Consider the following 16,408-nt stretch of genomic DNA (forward strand, 5'->3'; position numbering starts at 1 on the left):
TTTATGAGATGAGGGGACCACATCTGTACATAGTATTCAAGATGTGGGCGTACCATGGATTTATATAAAGGCAATAAGATATTCTCCGTCTTATTCTCTATCCCTTTTTTATGATTCCTAACATCCTGTTTGCTTTTCTGACGGCCGCTGCACACTGCGTGGACGTCTTCAGAGAACTATCTACGATGACTCCAAGATCTTTCTCCTGATTAGTTGTAGCTAAATTAGCACCCATCATATCGTATGTATAGTTGGGGTTATTTTTTCCAATGTGTATTACTTTCCATTTATCCACATTAAATTTCATTTGCCATTTTGTTGCCCAATCACTTTGTTTTGTGAGATCTTTTTGAAGTTCTTCACAGTCTGCTTTGGTCTTATCTTGAGCAGTTTAGTATCATCTGCAAACTTTGCCACCTCACTGTTTACCCCTTTCTCCAGATCATTTATGAATAAGTTGAATAGGATTGGTCCTAGGACTGACCCTTGGGGAACACCACAAGTTACCCCTCTCCATTCTGAAAATTTACTGAATTTAAATTTAATGAATGGAGAGAGTTTAACTCAGAACTTACTCTCAAGATGTGCTGGGGCTTCAGAGTGACTTTAGGCCAGCAGAATTTGGAAATGTAATAAATGTAATTCATGAAGTGTATGGACCATAGGGAACCAAAGTCCTTGACCCTCTTCCGTGTCCAGTACTGTATCAAAGTAATCACTTTGGATAAACTAATCCACAGGTGCCGTCTTTCCAAAGTGCTCACCCCCCCGGTTCTGACCCAGGCTCCGTCCCCAGTCCACCCAAGGCCCCCACCCACCCCACATTTTCCCACCCCATCCCCACCCCACCTCTTCCCACCCAATTCCACCCCCTCCCCTGAGCGCACCCTGTCTTCACTCCTCCCTTTCCCTCCCAGCCTCCTGCATGCCACAAAACAGCTGTTCATGGTGGGCGGGAGGGAGGGGGAGGTGCTGCTCCATGGGGCTCACTGGCGGGCGGCAAACACTGGGGGGTGGGTGGGGGGAGCTGATAGGAGGGCTGCTGGAAGGTGCTTAGCACCCACCATTTTTTCCCCATGGAGTTGGTGCCTATGAACCATTGCTGGGGGAAGGAGACAGAGAATGTGTCATTTTTCAGAAGCAGAGGCTAATTTGCTGATGTTGCAGCATCAATGCCCTGCATTGTCATGGAAGAGACCAAAGTTCAGTTATTGCCTTGTCCTTTCATTTTGTTTTCAAGTGAACAAAAATGATCCAAGGGGTTACTATGACAAAGCATTAGAAACATGTTAGGCATTTTCTTCCTCAGTGCCTTTGAGTAGAGAATCCATCCCCAGTATCTATGCACAGCTTCTCCTTGTATACAAATGTACATTTAAAATCACTGAAGGAATGTACAATATACTTAAAACAATAGAAAAGCAGATGCCTGCAAATTGAAAGGTTTTCCTGCAAAATGTGCAGAGTGTACAGTAATGGCCAGATTCTTCCCGAATCAAAGCCAATGGGAGATTTACCATTGATTTCAGTGGGAAATGATTTGGCACCCAATACTGCAAGGAACTTTAAGCAAGGATCAGACCAACTTCTTTTCAAACACAAAGAGAAATGATTCATCATATTTGTTGAAACGGAAGATCCATTCAATTATTTTTAAATGAAAATAGCTGAATTACCTTTGATAAAGCCCTTCTGACGTCCTCCTGGTCCTTTAAAATGGAGTTGGTCATAGTCACGTTGTCAGCATTCTCTATGACTTTAGTTACTGCCAATTTCAAACTCTGATATTCTTTCATCAGATCAACCAGGATGCAGCACTGCTCCTGTCTATAATGGAAAATAGCTGTGTTGAAAGAATGGTGTTCATTCTGATATTTGTGAATCCAGGAGATGTGACAGAGGCATTTGTCAGGGAGAACTTCCCCCGGAGTGGCCCAGGGGAATCAGGTTAGAATGTTAAAGCAGCAGGATCTATGTGCTTATGTACATAATCATCCTTATCACTTATACAGCGCTCTTGATTCTCAAAGCACTTCACAAAGGAAGGGTCCCACGCTGCCATTAAACGGGCGGGATATCTGAACAAAGTGACTTTCCAAAGGCTACACAGCAGGTCAGAGCTGATAATACAACCCAGATTTCTTGATTTCCAGTTCAGTATCTTACTCACTGGACCATGCTGTCTGAAAATCACAGTGCCACGTAGCTGGCTTCTGATGGTGCATTTTCAACCTCTTGTCTCAACTAAATTAAATTCAGTGAAGGATTTCAAGCTTCTTGGTTAAAAAGGAAAAAGTAGAAATGAAGGTTGAAGAAGAGGGAGACCTGTCCAGCCTTGCTGATTTTTCAGTCAAAATATTTCCTTTCTTAAGTTTAAAATATTGTTTCAAACGCCTCTGGCTTGAGACATTCACCTGGAAATGGGAACAATTTGCTGCTGAAGCCAGATCTTATGATTTTATTTTGGATTTCCCTGCCTAGACAGGGAACTTCAGGTTCAATAGAAGTTTTCGATGAATTCAAGCTCTTCACGAGAAGGAGTCAGACAGAACAGGAAGCCCATATTTCCTTTATATAATTTACTTTGTTATAAACAGTGTTCCATTGACAAAAGGAATTTGAGAGCCACAGGTGGCCAAGTGTGAAAGACGGTCACTTCTGAGTTCATCTCCTTCTCAGGAGCATACCAGAGAAATAATCGTGCACAGCGAGGTCCCCATTGGCTTACAGCAAAACTAATAATCATATTAGTTAAAAACCGAGAGTTAAAATTACATTTCTTCCGGTCAGAAAAGACTCACTAAGAAACTGACTTTCAGGTACTTATATGGTTCCCATTACAATTGTATCTGACCAACTCACAGTCTTTACTGTATTCATCCTCACAACACCCCTGTGAGATAGGTAGGTGCTGTTATCCCCACTGTACAGATGGGGAGCTCAGGCACTCAGTGACTAAATGACTTCCCATATAGCAAGTCTGACACAACAGGGAATTCAACCCAGCTCTCCTGAGTCCCAGTCTAGTGCTCTAGCCACCAAATCTGTAGTGGGTGAGTTAAAGGGCTGTAGTTGGGTGAGTTAAAGGGAGCTAAATAACCCAGTTACATAACTCTGACATAGCTCTACCTCTGACTTGCTGTTTTGTGTGTCCCTGGGTAGGTCATTTTGCTGTTCTGACTCAATTTCCCCATATGTAAAATAGAGATAAATACACTTCCACAAAGAGATATTATGTGGATTAGTTAGGTAATGTCTTTTCATTGCTTTGAACATGTACATGTTATTATTATTATTATTTATTAAGCAAGTAGGTATGGCTTTATATACGTATGCTATCTTCAGTTCCGAGCGGTGATGTCTGACTTCTGAGACATCCCATGGAAAATATTCCGGAGCGGAGGAACTGGGGGGCATTGGGGCTAGTGCCCCCACAATGGAAATACTGTGGATGTGGATCTATATTTCCACCTCCGTGTGTTATTCTTAAGTGAGTTATTTTATGCCCTCAGGCTGAGTGGGGCTCCGTGGTTGCTGGGAGTGGAGGTGAGAGCAGGACCCAGAGCAGCTGTCGCAGTGGGAGCAGGCAGGAACTGGAATGTTCAGCTTGGGAGCAGCTACCCCAGCAAGAGAGACGCAAATCTCCAGAACCCCCCTCCCAAACTGGAGCTGGTTGCCCCCTCCCAAAGGATCCCAAGTCTGTGTAGCTCTCCTCACTCCCCATACAGAGCACGCACCCTGACTCCTCTTCCTATTCCTAACTCCCCAACCTCCCCCACTGTCCCTGACTTTTCCCACTCCCCATGTCGAGCAGCCATCCTAACTTCCTCCCACTCCCCAGGTTTAGTACAATGCTTTGTGTGTTTAGGTCTCACTATTCACCTCTGTGCCTCCATTCAAAGTGAGCTTTCACCACCTTATCCATGCCTTTGCAGCACATAAAATAAAGATGAGGGGCAGGTAATGACCTTGACGGAATAGGTATAAGAGCCTAGTAAATTCAGTCCTTCTCCTCTCCTTTGTTCAGATCTGCACACCTTGTTACCAGATGGATATTGGGAAACTAGAGTGAATTCAAATGAACATAACACCTTTGGTGACTGTGATAAAGGGACTGACAAAGGATGAAATCTATAAAAGTGAAATGCACATAGCTTGGCAAAGTGCCAGTGTGTATACAAATATTTGAAGGGTGTCAATACTAAGGAGAGGGAGGAATTTTACAGTATAATAAAGAGTCATATTTGAAAGAGCCTACCACTTATTTCAGCAAAAACCAAATGTACAAGCAAAAAACCTTAAAAGTATGTTAGTTTTCTTTTCAAACAAATGCAAATGCAGTTAAGACTGGGAAAAAGTTACTGGAATATATATTGAGAGAATATACTTATATCGACAGATAGACCCCAGCATGCCCTGCTGAGTATTATCTAACAAATGGCTTGAGTTATGATTTTACTCAAAACATATTCTTGAGCTGGGCTGACTGCCTAGAGGGCAGTGCTACATGCAGACATAGAGGAGACTTAAGCTCAAGAGTAGTTTCAAGCCAGTGGAAGATTGGCATGTTGCAGAGGTAGCATACAGGGAAATAGTGCATTATATAAATTCTAATTACATAGTAATTATGTAGTCTTAATGGAGATTTCCTAACTTTCCAGCCATAGGGTAAGTTCAGAAAAGCAAAAAAGAGCACATAATTAATATGGATTTATTAATTAAATCATGTTTGTACAGTACTCCTAAGATATCAAATCATATATGATTGCTAGGTGGTATTATTGTATACTGGAGATGATGTGGCAAAAGAAATAATATTCAAATACCTGAGCTCTCATCCTCTACCAAAAGAAAGATACTTCTTCTCCCTCATTTTAAGTATATTCAAAATCTACTTACTTTTCATGGATTAGTTTCTTGGTATCCTCCCAGGTAGCTTCCAAACGATTTATCTCTTTGTCAATTTCAGGTGCTAATGTTATATCCTTCTGGGCCATTTGTTTTGCTTTGTCCATCAACCACTGCAGTTCATGCTGGTGAGAATTCAGTTCATCCTCTAGTTGGTTAAATATCTTTAATCTGCAAATTAGAAGAGTGGTTACACATTTACTTCTTAGCTTCACTGAAAATGAAATGAGAGCGAGAAAGGGCGAGATTGCATATAAAATACATCTGATGGTCAATTTTTGGCTTTAGATGTAACAGTGTGAATCTGGGACAACTCTGCTGAAGACGAAGTTACACTGGATTGATGCTGGTGAAACTAAGATCAGAATCTAGGCCTCTGTGTTTCTATAACCGCACATGCATACGCCCCCTCTCCTTACTTCCCACACAAAGTGAACTTGGAAATATTCTTCTAGAATTTTAGAATCCCTTTTAAGTAAGTCTCCTTTATAATCTGACAGTTTATTACAGTTAATGGGTTCCATTCATGCCCTGCTAATGTGTGACTATACAATCTGCAATGTCTGTGCTAATGGAAGCAGCTGCTCCTTGAGGTCTTCTTGACCTTGACCTCCTTGACCTCTGCTCCTTGAGGTCTTCAAACTACAATTTGAGGACTTCAATAGCACAGATATAGGTGTGAGGTCTTTTTTAGGAGTGGTGGGTGAAATTCTGTGGCCTGCATTGTGCAGGAGGTCAGACTAGATGATCATAATGGTCCCTTCTGACCTAAATATCTATGAATCTATATCTATGAATCTATGAGCTGTGCCCCAAGAAAGGGCTATCAGTTTTTGTACGCCACTTTACAGTATGGATTCTCTCAGGATAAAGCAATTTTTATTGGCAGGTATTTCACCATGTGCTTTTCCAGAAAAAGAGCTCTGAGAGATGTGCTGAAACAGAGCATCTGCCGAGTGTTCTGGATATGCCCTCTCTTCTGCCAGACTGCTCACTTTTGGAACTGTGCTGGCTGGCTCCACAGATTGTCTGTAACTTGCGCCACTGCAACCTTTTCCTCTGCAGGCTTTCTACCATTGGAGACCTAGATCTCCCAGGAGTGAATTTATACAAGCAAAAAAAAAAAAAAAAGGCACCAAAGATCAAGCACTTCCTAAGATTCGTGTTTTTACCTTTGTTGTAGTGCCTGAAGTGTTGGCTCCTTCAATCCTTCTTTGTCAGCTCTCTCCTCAATATCTTCAATGCTCTTTAACGCCTGTTCTTTATGTTCCATGAAAGACTTCTGTAAGGCTCCAAGGGCTTCTGCTTCACTCTGCTTGGTTCCCAACAGATTTTGGACTGACTCCAGTTCTAAACACAGATTATCAGCCACAGCCCTACAGGATGTCCTCTGCTCAGAACTTCCATGTCTTAGATGATACTGGGCTTTTGTAAGGGCTCCATCCAAACTGATTGCAGCAGGTGGTAATTTGTTAATATCTTGAACAACATCCCTCAGTTCCTTCTCCAGCAGTTCTGATTTTGCCTTATCCATGTTTCTAGTAGTCTCTACTGTCTGGCTCAGGTGATGAAGCACACTTGATGCAGCAGCATGTAATTCTAAGAACACCCCAAGCTGATTCAGAGCCTCTTGTCTTCGTCTGGTTATATGACTGGCCTCCTGGAAGAGCTGGAAGCAGTCGTCAGCCTTCCCCTGTAGCATGTGGTGGTCCTCTGGGCTACTAAAAGAACACAGCTTTTCTACGTGTTCCCTCAGACTTTGAAGTTCCTGTTTCTTGTTTTCCACTTCCATAGAGTGGTCCTTTTAGAAAGACAGGAAACAAACTGATTTTCCATACAAGGGTTCAGAGAGAAGTCTTGACAAAAGAAATACGCAAGCTCATCCGTACAATTATTACTAAATAGAACCCAGTAGGAACAATACTGCATTGCTGATTTGCATTAACCCAATCAAAAAAGTGAACTGTGTAATATGGACAATCAGATTTCCAACAGGTTAAGCAGCTTCATCATAGTTTTAGCTACATGGTCTTTGGAACGCACTGTGCATGGGATGCTTTTCTTTATATTTTTGAATATTTCAACTGGATAGCTTACCTGATTGCGGCATACAGCTGTGTGCTGATCAGCTGTGTTTATCTCAGAAGTGGCTTGCAATTCACCAAGAAACTGGTTAATCCAGTCTGAAAAACTGAGCAGCAGTTCATCAAACTCCCCATGTTCAGCAACAAGAGACTGAAGGAAACTGATCCTACAGGATATCAGGTATAAAAATGAAAAGTTAACTTCAGTGTGAGTGAGTCACTGTGATTAATCAAAACCACAGCTGACTAGACAGTATTAAAATACATTTCAGGTGAGAGGAGAGAGAGAGAGAATGAAACTCATGGGAGCAAAGGTTACAGGAATGGGCCAATGATCTTAAACTTGAATTTTCAGACATAACAATTCTGTTTAAAGTAACTTCAAGCAAGTACACTTTAGGCTCCATCCTGAAAGGTGCTGAGGAGTACTCAAGATTAAGCCATTGCATACTAAACTGAAAAAAACCCTGCTATATCATTTCCTATGCAGGAGAAGACTGAACGGGGACAAGAAATGCTGCGAGATTTCCCTTTCAGAATTGCATACATATTTCCCTTGAGAGAGTTGACGTTCTCTCTGAAGAAGTAAAATGTTTAGGCCCCAAAATCAGGGGATACTTGAGATTCATGTGAATCCACGGAGACAAGAATATCTCAGTGGATTCTAACTCACAGCTGCTATCACATGACTTTTGCAGAGGTCAAGATTGTAGGGGCTCCCTCACCAGCTGCTAGACCTGGGCCTCCCCACAAAAGGAAGTTCCTTCGTACTGAGCAGGAAAGCGGGGTAAGTTAATGCCAACGTTAACTTATAAGAGGAAGTTCCATGGTATTTGTGTGGGGACAATACTGCCTCCATCACCTGCCCCACCCTCCTCCTAGCACACAGATCCTCAACACTTCCACTGGAGTAGGGGAAGAATGATGTCACAGAGGCAGCATGCTGGATCTGTTGGATTCCCATACTCTCCACTTCTGCGAGCATATGGCCCATAAAACCTAACATTTCCAGCGTTACACTGTAAAGCTGTGACTGAGGCAGGGTATTCTTCATCTGCATTGTTGATTACTATTTTTGAGCATGTAAACCATGTTAGACACACCCTGAAACACATACCTCTTGCTAACAGTCTGTGGTAAAGCTTTCCATCTCCCATCCAGCTCTTTGAACTCTTGTTTCATTGCTTTCACACTTTCTTTGGAAGCTGTTGTGAACAGTGACTCATTTAATTGTAATAGGCTGGTATACAGTGAAGCACGGGATGTAATATCAGCTTGCAAATGCTGGGGAACAGTAGATTGCACTTTTTAGGGTAAATACAGTATCATAATATGCAAGTAAACATGTCAGTCTGCAGTCAGCTGCGGAGCGCCAACACACTACTCTGAGTCAAGACTCAGGTCTGACCAAATCTTACAGATGTTCAGGGTTTTTAGGACGTCTAGGCACTCAGCAAGTGCTCAGTACCTCTTGAAGGGCAAGGCTTTGCATCTTTCTCATGTTCGTGAGCACTTATTCAAACAAGTAGACAATGAAGCTGCTTGTGAGATTAAGTGCTCACACAACAGTAATGGCTACAAAATCTAGCCCAGAATTTGGTCCTTGTCACCAGTGCTAGAGCTGTGTGAAAAAAATCACACTTTGGCCTGAACAAAGAAAAACCTCTCCATTCTCTTCAGTGCTGAAATGATTCACTGGATTTGTAAAAAAGAGCTGCTTTTGCCCAAATGTTTCCCATTAGTCCACTACAACACAGAGCACTTGTTCACAGGGGAAAAGTGCCTCAGAGCTGTGTGAAATTTTACATTCAAAACCCCAGTGGAAGTGCTGCAAAATCACCATTTCCATTCTGAATCCAAAATCCCTGCCTGCTTTGCTCTCGGAAAAGTCTTCTCATACATGAAAAAAATACACAAGTGTGTGACCTAAAGAAAATACAGCCCTGCAGTCTGAAGATCCTGTGGCACTCACTCTGAAGCCCCTCAGTCCCTGGTGGGTGGTAGGGTATCCTGTAGCACTCTTCCCCAGGAAACAGCATATACTAATTGCAAAATAAAATTCTTCCTTCAAACCCCCCCTTCAATTTTGCCTGCACTTCGATAAATGCTAATATCTTTTCTATGTTTGTACAGCACCTAGCACACTGAGGTCCTAGTCCATGAATGGGGCTCCTAGGCACTATGATAATAAATGAATCAATAAATAATAATGTAAGTGATTTCAGCTGAGTGAATCTCTGCAATTCACCTTTAGACAGATTGTCAGAGGTCAAATGAGCAGATCCAATCCTAGAAAGCTACAGAAAAGCCAATCCGTAAAAGCAGGTACACTTCTGGACTAACTTTCAATCCCAAAATTTACCTGTACTGACTGTAATTCACCTTCCAGTTTGATTCTGTCAGCAGAAACGTACTGCTCTGGAGGTCTGGCTGCAGTTTCACACCTCTCCAACCAGTTCTGGAAGATAGATAGCTCCTTCTCCTGCCTAACAAAAGCATGGCATAGAACAGGGATCTCAAATTCGAATCACCAGGAGGGCCACATGAGGACTAGTACATTGGCCCAAGGGCCACATCACTGACACCTTTCCATATAAAGGTACAAAAGCCCTCCCCGCACCTGGCCCCACCCCCACTGCACCCCTTCCATGATGCCCGGCCCCTGCCCCGCCTCTTCCCACCCCTTCCCTGCCCCCATTCCAAACCCTTCCTCAAAGTCCCCACCCCAACTCCGCCCCCTCCCTGCCCCGCCTCTTCCCACCCCTTCCCTGCCCCCATTCCAACCGCTTCCCCAAATCCCGGCCCCAGCCCTGCCTCTTCTCCACCTCCTCCCCTGAGCGCGCAGCTCCCTGCTCCTCTCCCCTCCTTCCTGGAAAACGCTAAGCGCAGCCAAACAGTTGTTTGTTGGTGAGAAGTGCCTGGAGGTAGGCAGAGGAGCATAGACACGGAGCCCTGGGGGGAGGGAGAGCAGCGGGGAAGGGAGCTTGGCGGCCCGCAGGAAATAACTCTAGGCGCGGGGGGGGGGGGGGGCTGAGCTTGGTGGGCCGCAGGAAATAACCCCCCGGGCCATGTGTTTGAGACCCCCGGCATAGAACATTACTGACTCAAGTGCCCCATGTTCTCTTGGACTATCTGCAGAAAAGTCTCTGTATTTGTCAAACTAAAGGAGAGCGGGTTACTCACCTCTGCCACTGTGCTAACACAGTCTCTAGTAAGGTTTGTTTTTCTTTAGCTCTTCCTAGCAGCTTTTCATATCTCTCCTGTAACACTGTAACCTCTTGAATAGCTTTTTCTGTGTTGGTGACCTTATGGGCAGAGGCTAAGAGGGAGGTCACAGTGTTGTTCAATTTTCCCAGAGCCTGGCAGAGATCCTGTTGATGGTGATAAGGGAATAAAAGCCACAAACAGAATAAACAAACAATAACACTCATGAGCCAACTCCTATTCCTCTACAGGAGCTCAAAGGAGGCCACAGAATTGGTAAGGTTTCTCTATACATGAAGGGAAAAGTCATGCACAGAGAGGACTCCTCACTCCCTGAATGGCACGGAGCATTACTTCAGAAGTGCTTGGATTTGATCCATGCTACTCTTTGGGAGGCAGGCCAGGGAAGTGGCAGGAGTGTGGCCAGGACATCAATAACTACCAAGATTCAGTGGCACAAATCCTGCTGAAAGAAGCACAGTATCTGCAGCACTGCTACAGCCCACGGATCATGGAGTTACTGCATAGGTGCTCCATGACCTTAGAGAAAGGATTCCAACACCTCTGTCCCCCAACAAAGGTCCACTGCACAATGCTTCTTTTCTCATTAGGTCAGAGAATTTGTCTTTTATTAGAAACAAACAAAATAAGCACATCAGACACAAAGGGTATATAGTGCTTGGGGAAAGAATCCTTGTAAACAATTTTAGGGAAAAACCCAGACACCTATGAAATGGACTGGACAGGCTGTGCTTGGCACAAGGCTTGGTTGGGGGCCAAAGGTCCAGATTCCCTAGCAGCTGCCTAAGGGCTATTCTAATTTACTTTGGCAGCTCATAGCCCTACAGGGTCATTCCAGCAGCTGAGGATAGCTATAGAGTAGGGACATTCAGCCATGCCCTATGTGCTGGAGTGGGGGAAGGCATGAGAACAGTTACAGTGGATATACACTAACTTAGGCAAAGGAAATCCTGCACTAACCAGCTATGCCAGTCTTAGGGCAGTCTTGTAAGTGCCATCTGAGGAGAACTGGGGCTAAAATGTCTACATGGAAACAAACCAGAAATAATTATAATGATTTTAAAAAGGGAAGACTGACCCCTCCCCCCAACCACCACCACATAATCCTAGAATTGCAATAGCAAAGCACTTCTACCAAATGAATAACAAGGTGTGGGAAAGGATGCAATTATAGTACATCATAGAAGGATCAGTCTACAGTGGGTAACTCAAAAAGAAACAAGAACAGCACAGAAAGGAATGCTAATATTTTAAAGTAAATAAGAATGCAGAATTTGTTCTCAAAAGGTTAAATTATCATGATACAGTATTCATTAGTAATGCTTAAGCGCCAAGCCCATTATGGTTGCTTAACAAACAATAATGGTAAAAACAATAGTAGAAACCAAGCGTATGGCTACACATCCTACATGCAACAATATTTTTTTCCTCATTAAACAGGCCTCTGTTGTTGCTATTATCTACAACTTTTTGCAGTTAAGGGTTAGATCGTCCTTCCAGATGGCCTGTGCAAGCAGCTGTCATTTACTTCAATAAGAATTATGTACACATATCTGCAAGGGCATTCTGACCAAAGATTTGTATTTATTTTCTTAGAGGAAATAAGAGAGAAGTAATGATGAATGTGTATGTAATATAGAGAGAGAGGTGAACCAAAACCCTGGAGGAAACTCCCTTGAACTCTGGTTTTTTGAAATCTGAATCCAGATCCAAATTTTGCAAATTATCTGTATCTCTACAATGGACGAAACCCAAACCCAAAAAAGAAACTCCCCCAGAGTTCTAGAAGCTAGAAATCTGGTTCTAGATCTGAATTTTGTAGCTTGAGCCCATGTCTAGTGTGAATAGTCAGAGCGATAAAGGGAAAACAGACAAAAGAAAATCCATTTCTAATCATAGATTTCTATAAATCAGAGGTAACCAACCGGTCGATCACAATCGACTGGCTGATCCTGGAGTCTCTGCCAGTCGATCGTGATCTCCAGCCACTAAAAATCCAGTGGTGCAGTGGGGCTAAGGCAGTCTCCCTGCCTGCCCTGGCCCCACGCCACTCCCAGAAGTGGCCAGCATGCCCCTGAGGCCCCGGGGGGAGGGGGAGGAGAGGCAGGCGGTCTCCGTGTGCTGCTCCTGCCTGCAAGCACCACCCCCCACAGCTCCCATTGTCCGGAAACTGTGGCCAATGGGAACTGCGGGGGCAGTGCCTGCGGAGAGGGGCAGCACGCAGAGCCATGTTCCCCCTCCCCCCCACAAAGGGCAGCAGGGGTGTGCTGACCGCTTCCGGGAGCGGTGTGGGGCCAGGGCAGGCAGGGATGTACTGCCCGCTGCCTGGGAGCCACCTCCCCAGCCCTGAGTCCCCTCCCGGAGCCAGCATACCCCCTCCTTCACCCCAACACTCTGCCACAGCCTGGAGCCCCCTCCTGCACCCAAACTCCCTCCCACAGCTTGCACCCCTCACCCCCTCCTGCACCCCAAACCCCTGCCCCAGTCTGGTGAAAGTGAGTGTGGGTGGGGAAGAGCGAGCGACGGTGGGAGCGGGATGGAGTGAGTGGGGCTGGGCCTCAGGGAAGGGGCAGAGTAGATCCTGAGTTGCACTTAAATTCAAAAAGTGATCTTGTGCGTAAAGAGGTTGGAGACCACTGCTATAAACCACAAAGACAAAAGACAAAATTTCTTGAAATTTCTCCACAGGAACATTCACAGCTATGTGCATTTCTTATCTTTTATTTATGACAATGTTTTAAAAATGAAGAGGAATTTAAAAGTTCTCAAGGCTTGTTTTACACCTTTTTCGCCTCCTCTCCCCCACCCCCCCAAGAGCAGGAAAGTCTGCCTGAAGGGATAGGAGATGTAGTGACAAATCCCACTTGGTTGTGGGACTGAGCTGTCTGGAGACATGTGTAGATTTCATGTATTTCCCAAGAGTCTCCTGTGGAACACTGGCCCAAATTTAAAGGCGATGCCTTTAGACAGAACCCCTCAGAAGGCATGGCAGGATGGGGGTTAGTAGCAGTAAAGTTGCATGCTCCTCCCCAGGTCCAGTTGCCTCACAGCCCATGGAGGTAAATCAGTCCCTCAACTGTAAGTTATTTCTGTTTTCTGTAAGAAAGTCAATATAACACAGGTTCCCTCAATTAGTAAATAAATATACAAGCAGCAATTATGGAGCATGTTTTTACCGTGTGATCTTGAAGAGCTTTGTAAGTATCTGCTGATGAAAAACATGAAGTAACAGGCTCAGCCAGTTTAGCTTCAAATCTAGACACAGCCTGCTGCACCTATGAAATATATACAAAACAGAGGTTTTAAAAAACTGCAGAAAACAAATTAAATGACACATTTTAAAATTATATGTTTGCTAATAAATTAAGTATCCAGAGCCAACTGCAGTTTGAGGGCCTGACCCTGTGAGGTGCTCTGTGCTTCCTGAAGTTAATAGGAGTTTAGGGCACTCAGCTGCTCTCAGGAGATGCTTAAGCAACTTGCAGGACTGGCCCTTTATGCAAACAGTATTTATTCCAACCTGGTAATGAAGATGGACAATTTCATATGTCAAGTCTCTGGACCTGATTTACTGTTGCAGCATCCAGAAGAATTGTCTTCTGTTATTTTAAAGATGTATAACACTGTATGGTTCTGCGTTATGATTTGTCTATTTCATTACTTTTTAAATAATTTTAAACAAAATTTACCAGTGGAGGATTCAAAACTGCTTAGCTAACTAAAAATAGACCTTAATGAAATCTCTTGTATAATATAATATAGTACTGGAGTAACAGCTGTGTTAATCTGTATTCACAAAAAGAAAAGGAGTACTTGTGGCACCTTAGAGACTAACCAATTTATTTGAGCATAAGCTTTCGTGAGCTACAGCTCACTTCATCGGATGAAGTGAGCTGTAGCTCACGAAAGCTCAAATAAATTGGTTAGTCCCGAAGGTGCCACAAGTACTCCTTTTCTTTTTGATAATATGGTACTGTATGTGTAATTTTAGGGTTCTACTGGGAAACTATAGACATTCTATAAATTGTCTCTGAATAGTCTATTGAGAGTTTGCAATGTTTACCTGTTTGAGACTTTCTTCATACTTCTGCTGCTGTGATGCATTCCCTGTGATTATTCCTTCCAGACAGTGTGCATGATCTCTCAGTTCTTCCCAGTACCTTCTGATCTGTGTTAACTTGGCTCTAAGATGCGCAGATTCTCCAGAAGTAACAAACTGAGAAAAAGACAGAGCTTCCTCTTCTAGACTTGGGATTCCATTTATTTTACCATCTATTTCTTTACTAATAACCTAAAATGTAAAGTAATAATAAATTAGCAGCCACAACAGATTTTCAATTGATCAAAATAATCACTTTCTATTTTCCTTCTATTAGTGCTAATAGTAGTCACAGTAATTTTCTTATAAATCAATGTACTGGACAACTCAGAGATCACCCTACACATCTGGTTATAAAAATCCTTATTATATTATCTAAGCTCCCTTTCCTTCTTGGATTTAATGTTGGAAAGCTATTTAAAAAAGCATTATCTATGAAAACCAACTAGTGCAGGCTAAATGAAATGTACATTAGTATAAGCAGAAAGGATGATATTTAGAATCTTCTGCCCCCTAGAATTGGTTGAATAATTCTGGTTGGGATTCAAAAAGGAAAAATAAACATAACTTAGTCATATTTAAAATTAAGCTTGACAAATAAACTTGGTAAATGTACAATGAAAAACAAACTTGTATTGGTCAGGAGATAGACAATAATCTAATATGAATGTGATGTAACAGTTTGCAAGATGTGCTTTAGAGCAGTGGTTCTCAAACTTTTGTACTGGTGACCCCTTTCACATAGCAAGCCTCTGAGTTCGACCCTCCCCCCTTATAAATTAAAAACACTGTTTTGTATATTTAACACCATTATAAATGCTGGAGGCAAAGTGGGGTTTAGGATGAAGGCTGACAGCTCGCGACCCCCCATGTAATAGCCTCATGACCCCCTGAGAGGTCCTGTCACCCCAGTTTGAGAATACCTGCTTCAGAGTGTAAATAGGAGCATTTTATACATTGGAAAATAGGTATTTTCATCTCAATTTTATGATCTCCAAGTATAAATCAGATTAGAAACTTAATTAGGGTGGTTTCAGAGTAGCAGCCGTGTTAGTCTGTATCCGCAAAAAGAAAAGGAGTACTTGTGGCACCTTAGAGACTAAGAAATTTATTTGAGCATAAGGGTGATTCTGCCTCTCAAACACAGGGTTAAATGGAGAGCCAGATTGGAGTTCAAGACAACATTCTCCTCCAGGGTAGATTGATACTGGCCTTTGATACTGTTCAACTTGCTCTGGGTCATTGAGCAGAGGTCTGGGATAATCTAGCACTGGCTTTTGATTTCATCAACTGCTTTTCAGGTAGGCACTAGCTGATCATAGTTTATCCTATTTTATATGTTTCTATGCTTATTTTCATTGGCAATTAGAGATAAGCATGAGACCTTCACACAAGTTTGAAACTTGCAGCACCTACCCGTATTTACTCATTAAACATCTGTGCACATGGAAAAATACGCTTTCTTCACCAGGGAAGTACGTTCACTTCAGACCATGTAGCATGTTCATGAAGCTTTGCTCACAAGTAGTGAAATATAGTTATCAGAACTGGCTGGTAATGGGGAGAGAGAAGCCCTCTTTTACTAATGTTAGGAAATGCTCTATCATCCTCATAAATGTTTATGTAAAGGTATGTGTGAATGGAAGAATTCCAAAATTGTCATGAAACTGTACCATTCCAGGCACTAGATCTACTAACCACTGTTATCACGATGATAACAAAAATATTAATTATATTTTACTTGCTATTCAAAAATAATTACTCAACTGTGGATGAATAGAATTTTGCAAGGTTTGTATCTAGAACAGCAAAGTTATATCGTATAGCTAGAATGCATGATAGTAAATCAGCAGTTATAAAGTCTATGTGTGATGTTTTGAAATAATTCAGATTATAAAATAACTTTTTTTGCATGAGAATACAATGCTAATGAAAGGTACTAGATTGACAGCACTGGAGCTGTAACCCTCTCTCAGCAGAACAGAAATAAAATTAGGCCGTGCAAGTTCGCACCTACAGTGCACCTAAGAGGAAGTGTATAACTTTGTCTGCCAACAGCAGAACCATTTAGTGATAACTGTAGTAGTAATTT

At 42.8% G+C, this 16,408-nt stretch overlaps 1 protein-coding gene and 1 long non-coding RNA gene across 13 annotated transcripts in view; one reads left to right on the top strand and one right to left on the bottom strand.

The window, feature by feature from the left end:
• SYNE1 (spectrin repeat containing nuclear envelope protein 1) overlaps positions 1-16,408 on the bottom strand; it is a 501,907-nt gene that overhangs the window by 278,328 nt on the left and 207,171 nt on the right. For all 12 annotated transcript variants that reach the window (XM_073337684.2, XM_073337695.2, XM_073337685.2 and 9 more), the window contains 9 exons: positions 14,281-14,508; positions 13,394-13,492; positions 10,176-10,363; positions 9,355-9,478; positions 8,110-8,276; positions 7,006-7,159; positions 6,081-6,709; positions 4,900-5,079; positions 1,677-1,827 (listed from right to left, as the gene is read on the bottom strand). In XM_073337684.2, coding sequence (XP_073193785.2) covers positions 1,677-1,827; positions 4,900-5,079; positions 6,081-6,709; positions 7,006-7,159; positions 8,110-8,276; positions 9,355-9,478; positions 10,176-10,363; positions 13,394-13,492; positions 14,281-14,508 — 1,920 coding nt within the window. The remainder of the gene's footprint in view (positions 1-1,676; positions 1,828-4,899; positions 5,080-6,080; positions 6,710-7,005; positions 7,160-8,109; positions 8,277-9,354; positions 9,479-10,175; positions 10,364-13,393; positions 13,493-14,280; positions 14,509-16,408) is intronic.
• Positions 1-16,408, top strand: part of LOC140909130 (uncharacterized) — a 62,933-nt gene that overhangs the window by 26,956 nt on the left and 19,569 nt on the right. The window lies entirely within an intron of this gene.

Source organism: Lepidochelys kempii, chromosome 3, assembly GCF_965140285.1.
Source record: "Lepidochelys kempii isolate rLepKem1 chromosome 3, rLepKem1.hap1, whole genome shotgun sequence".
NCBI classification, from domain to species: domain Eukaryota; kingdom Metazoa; phylum Chordata; order Testudines; family Cheloniidae; genus Lepidochelys; species Lepidochelys kempii.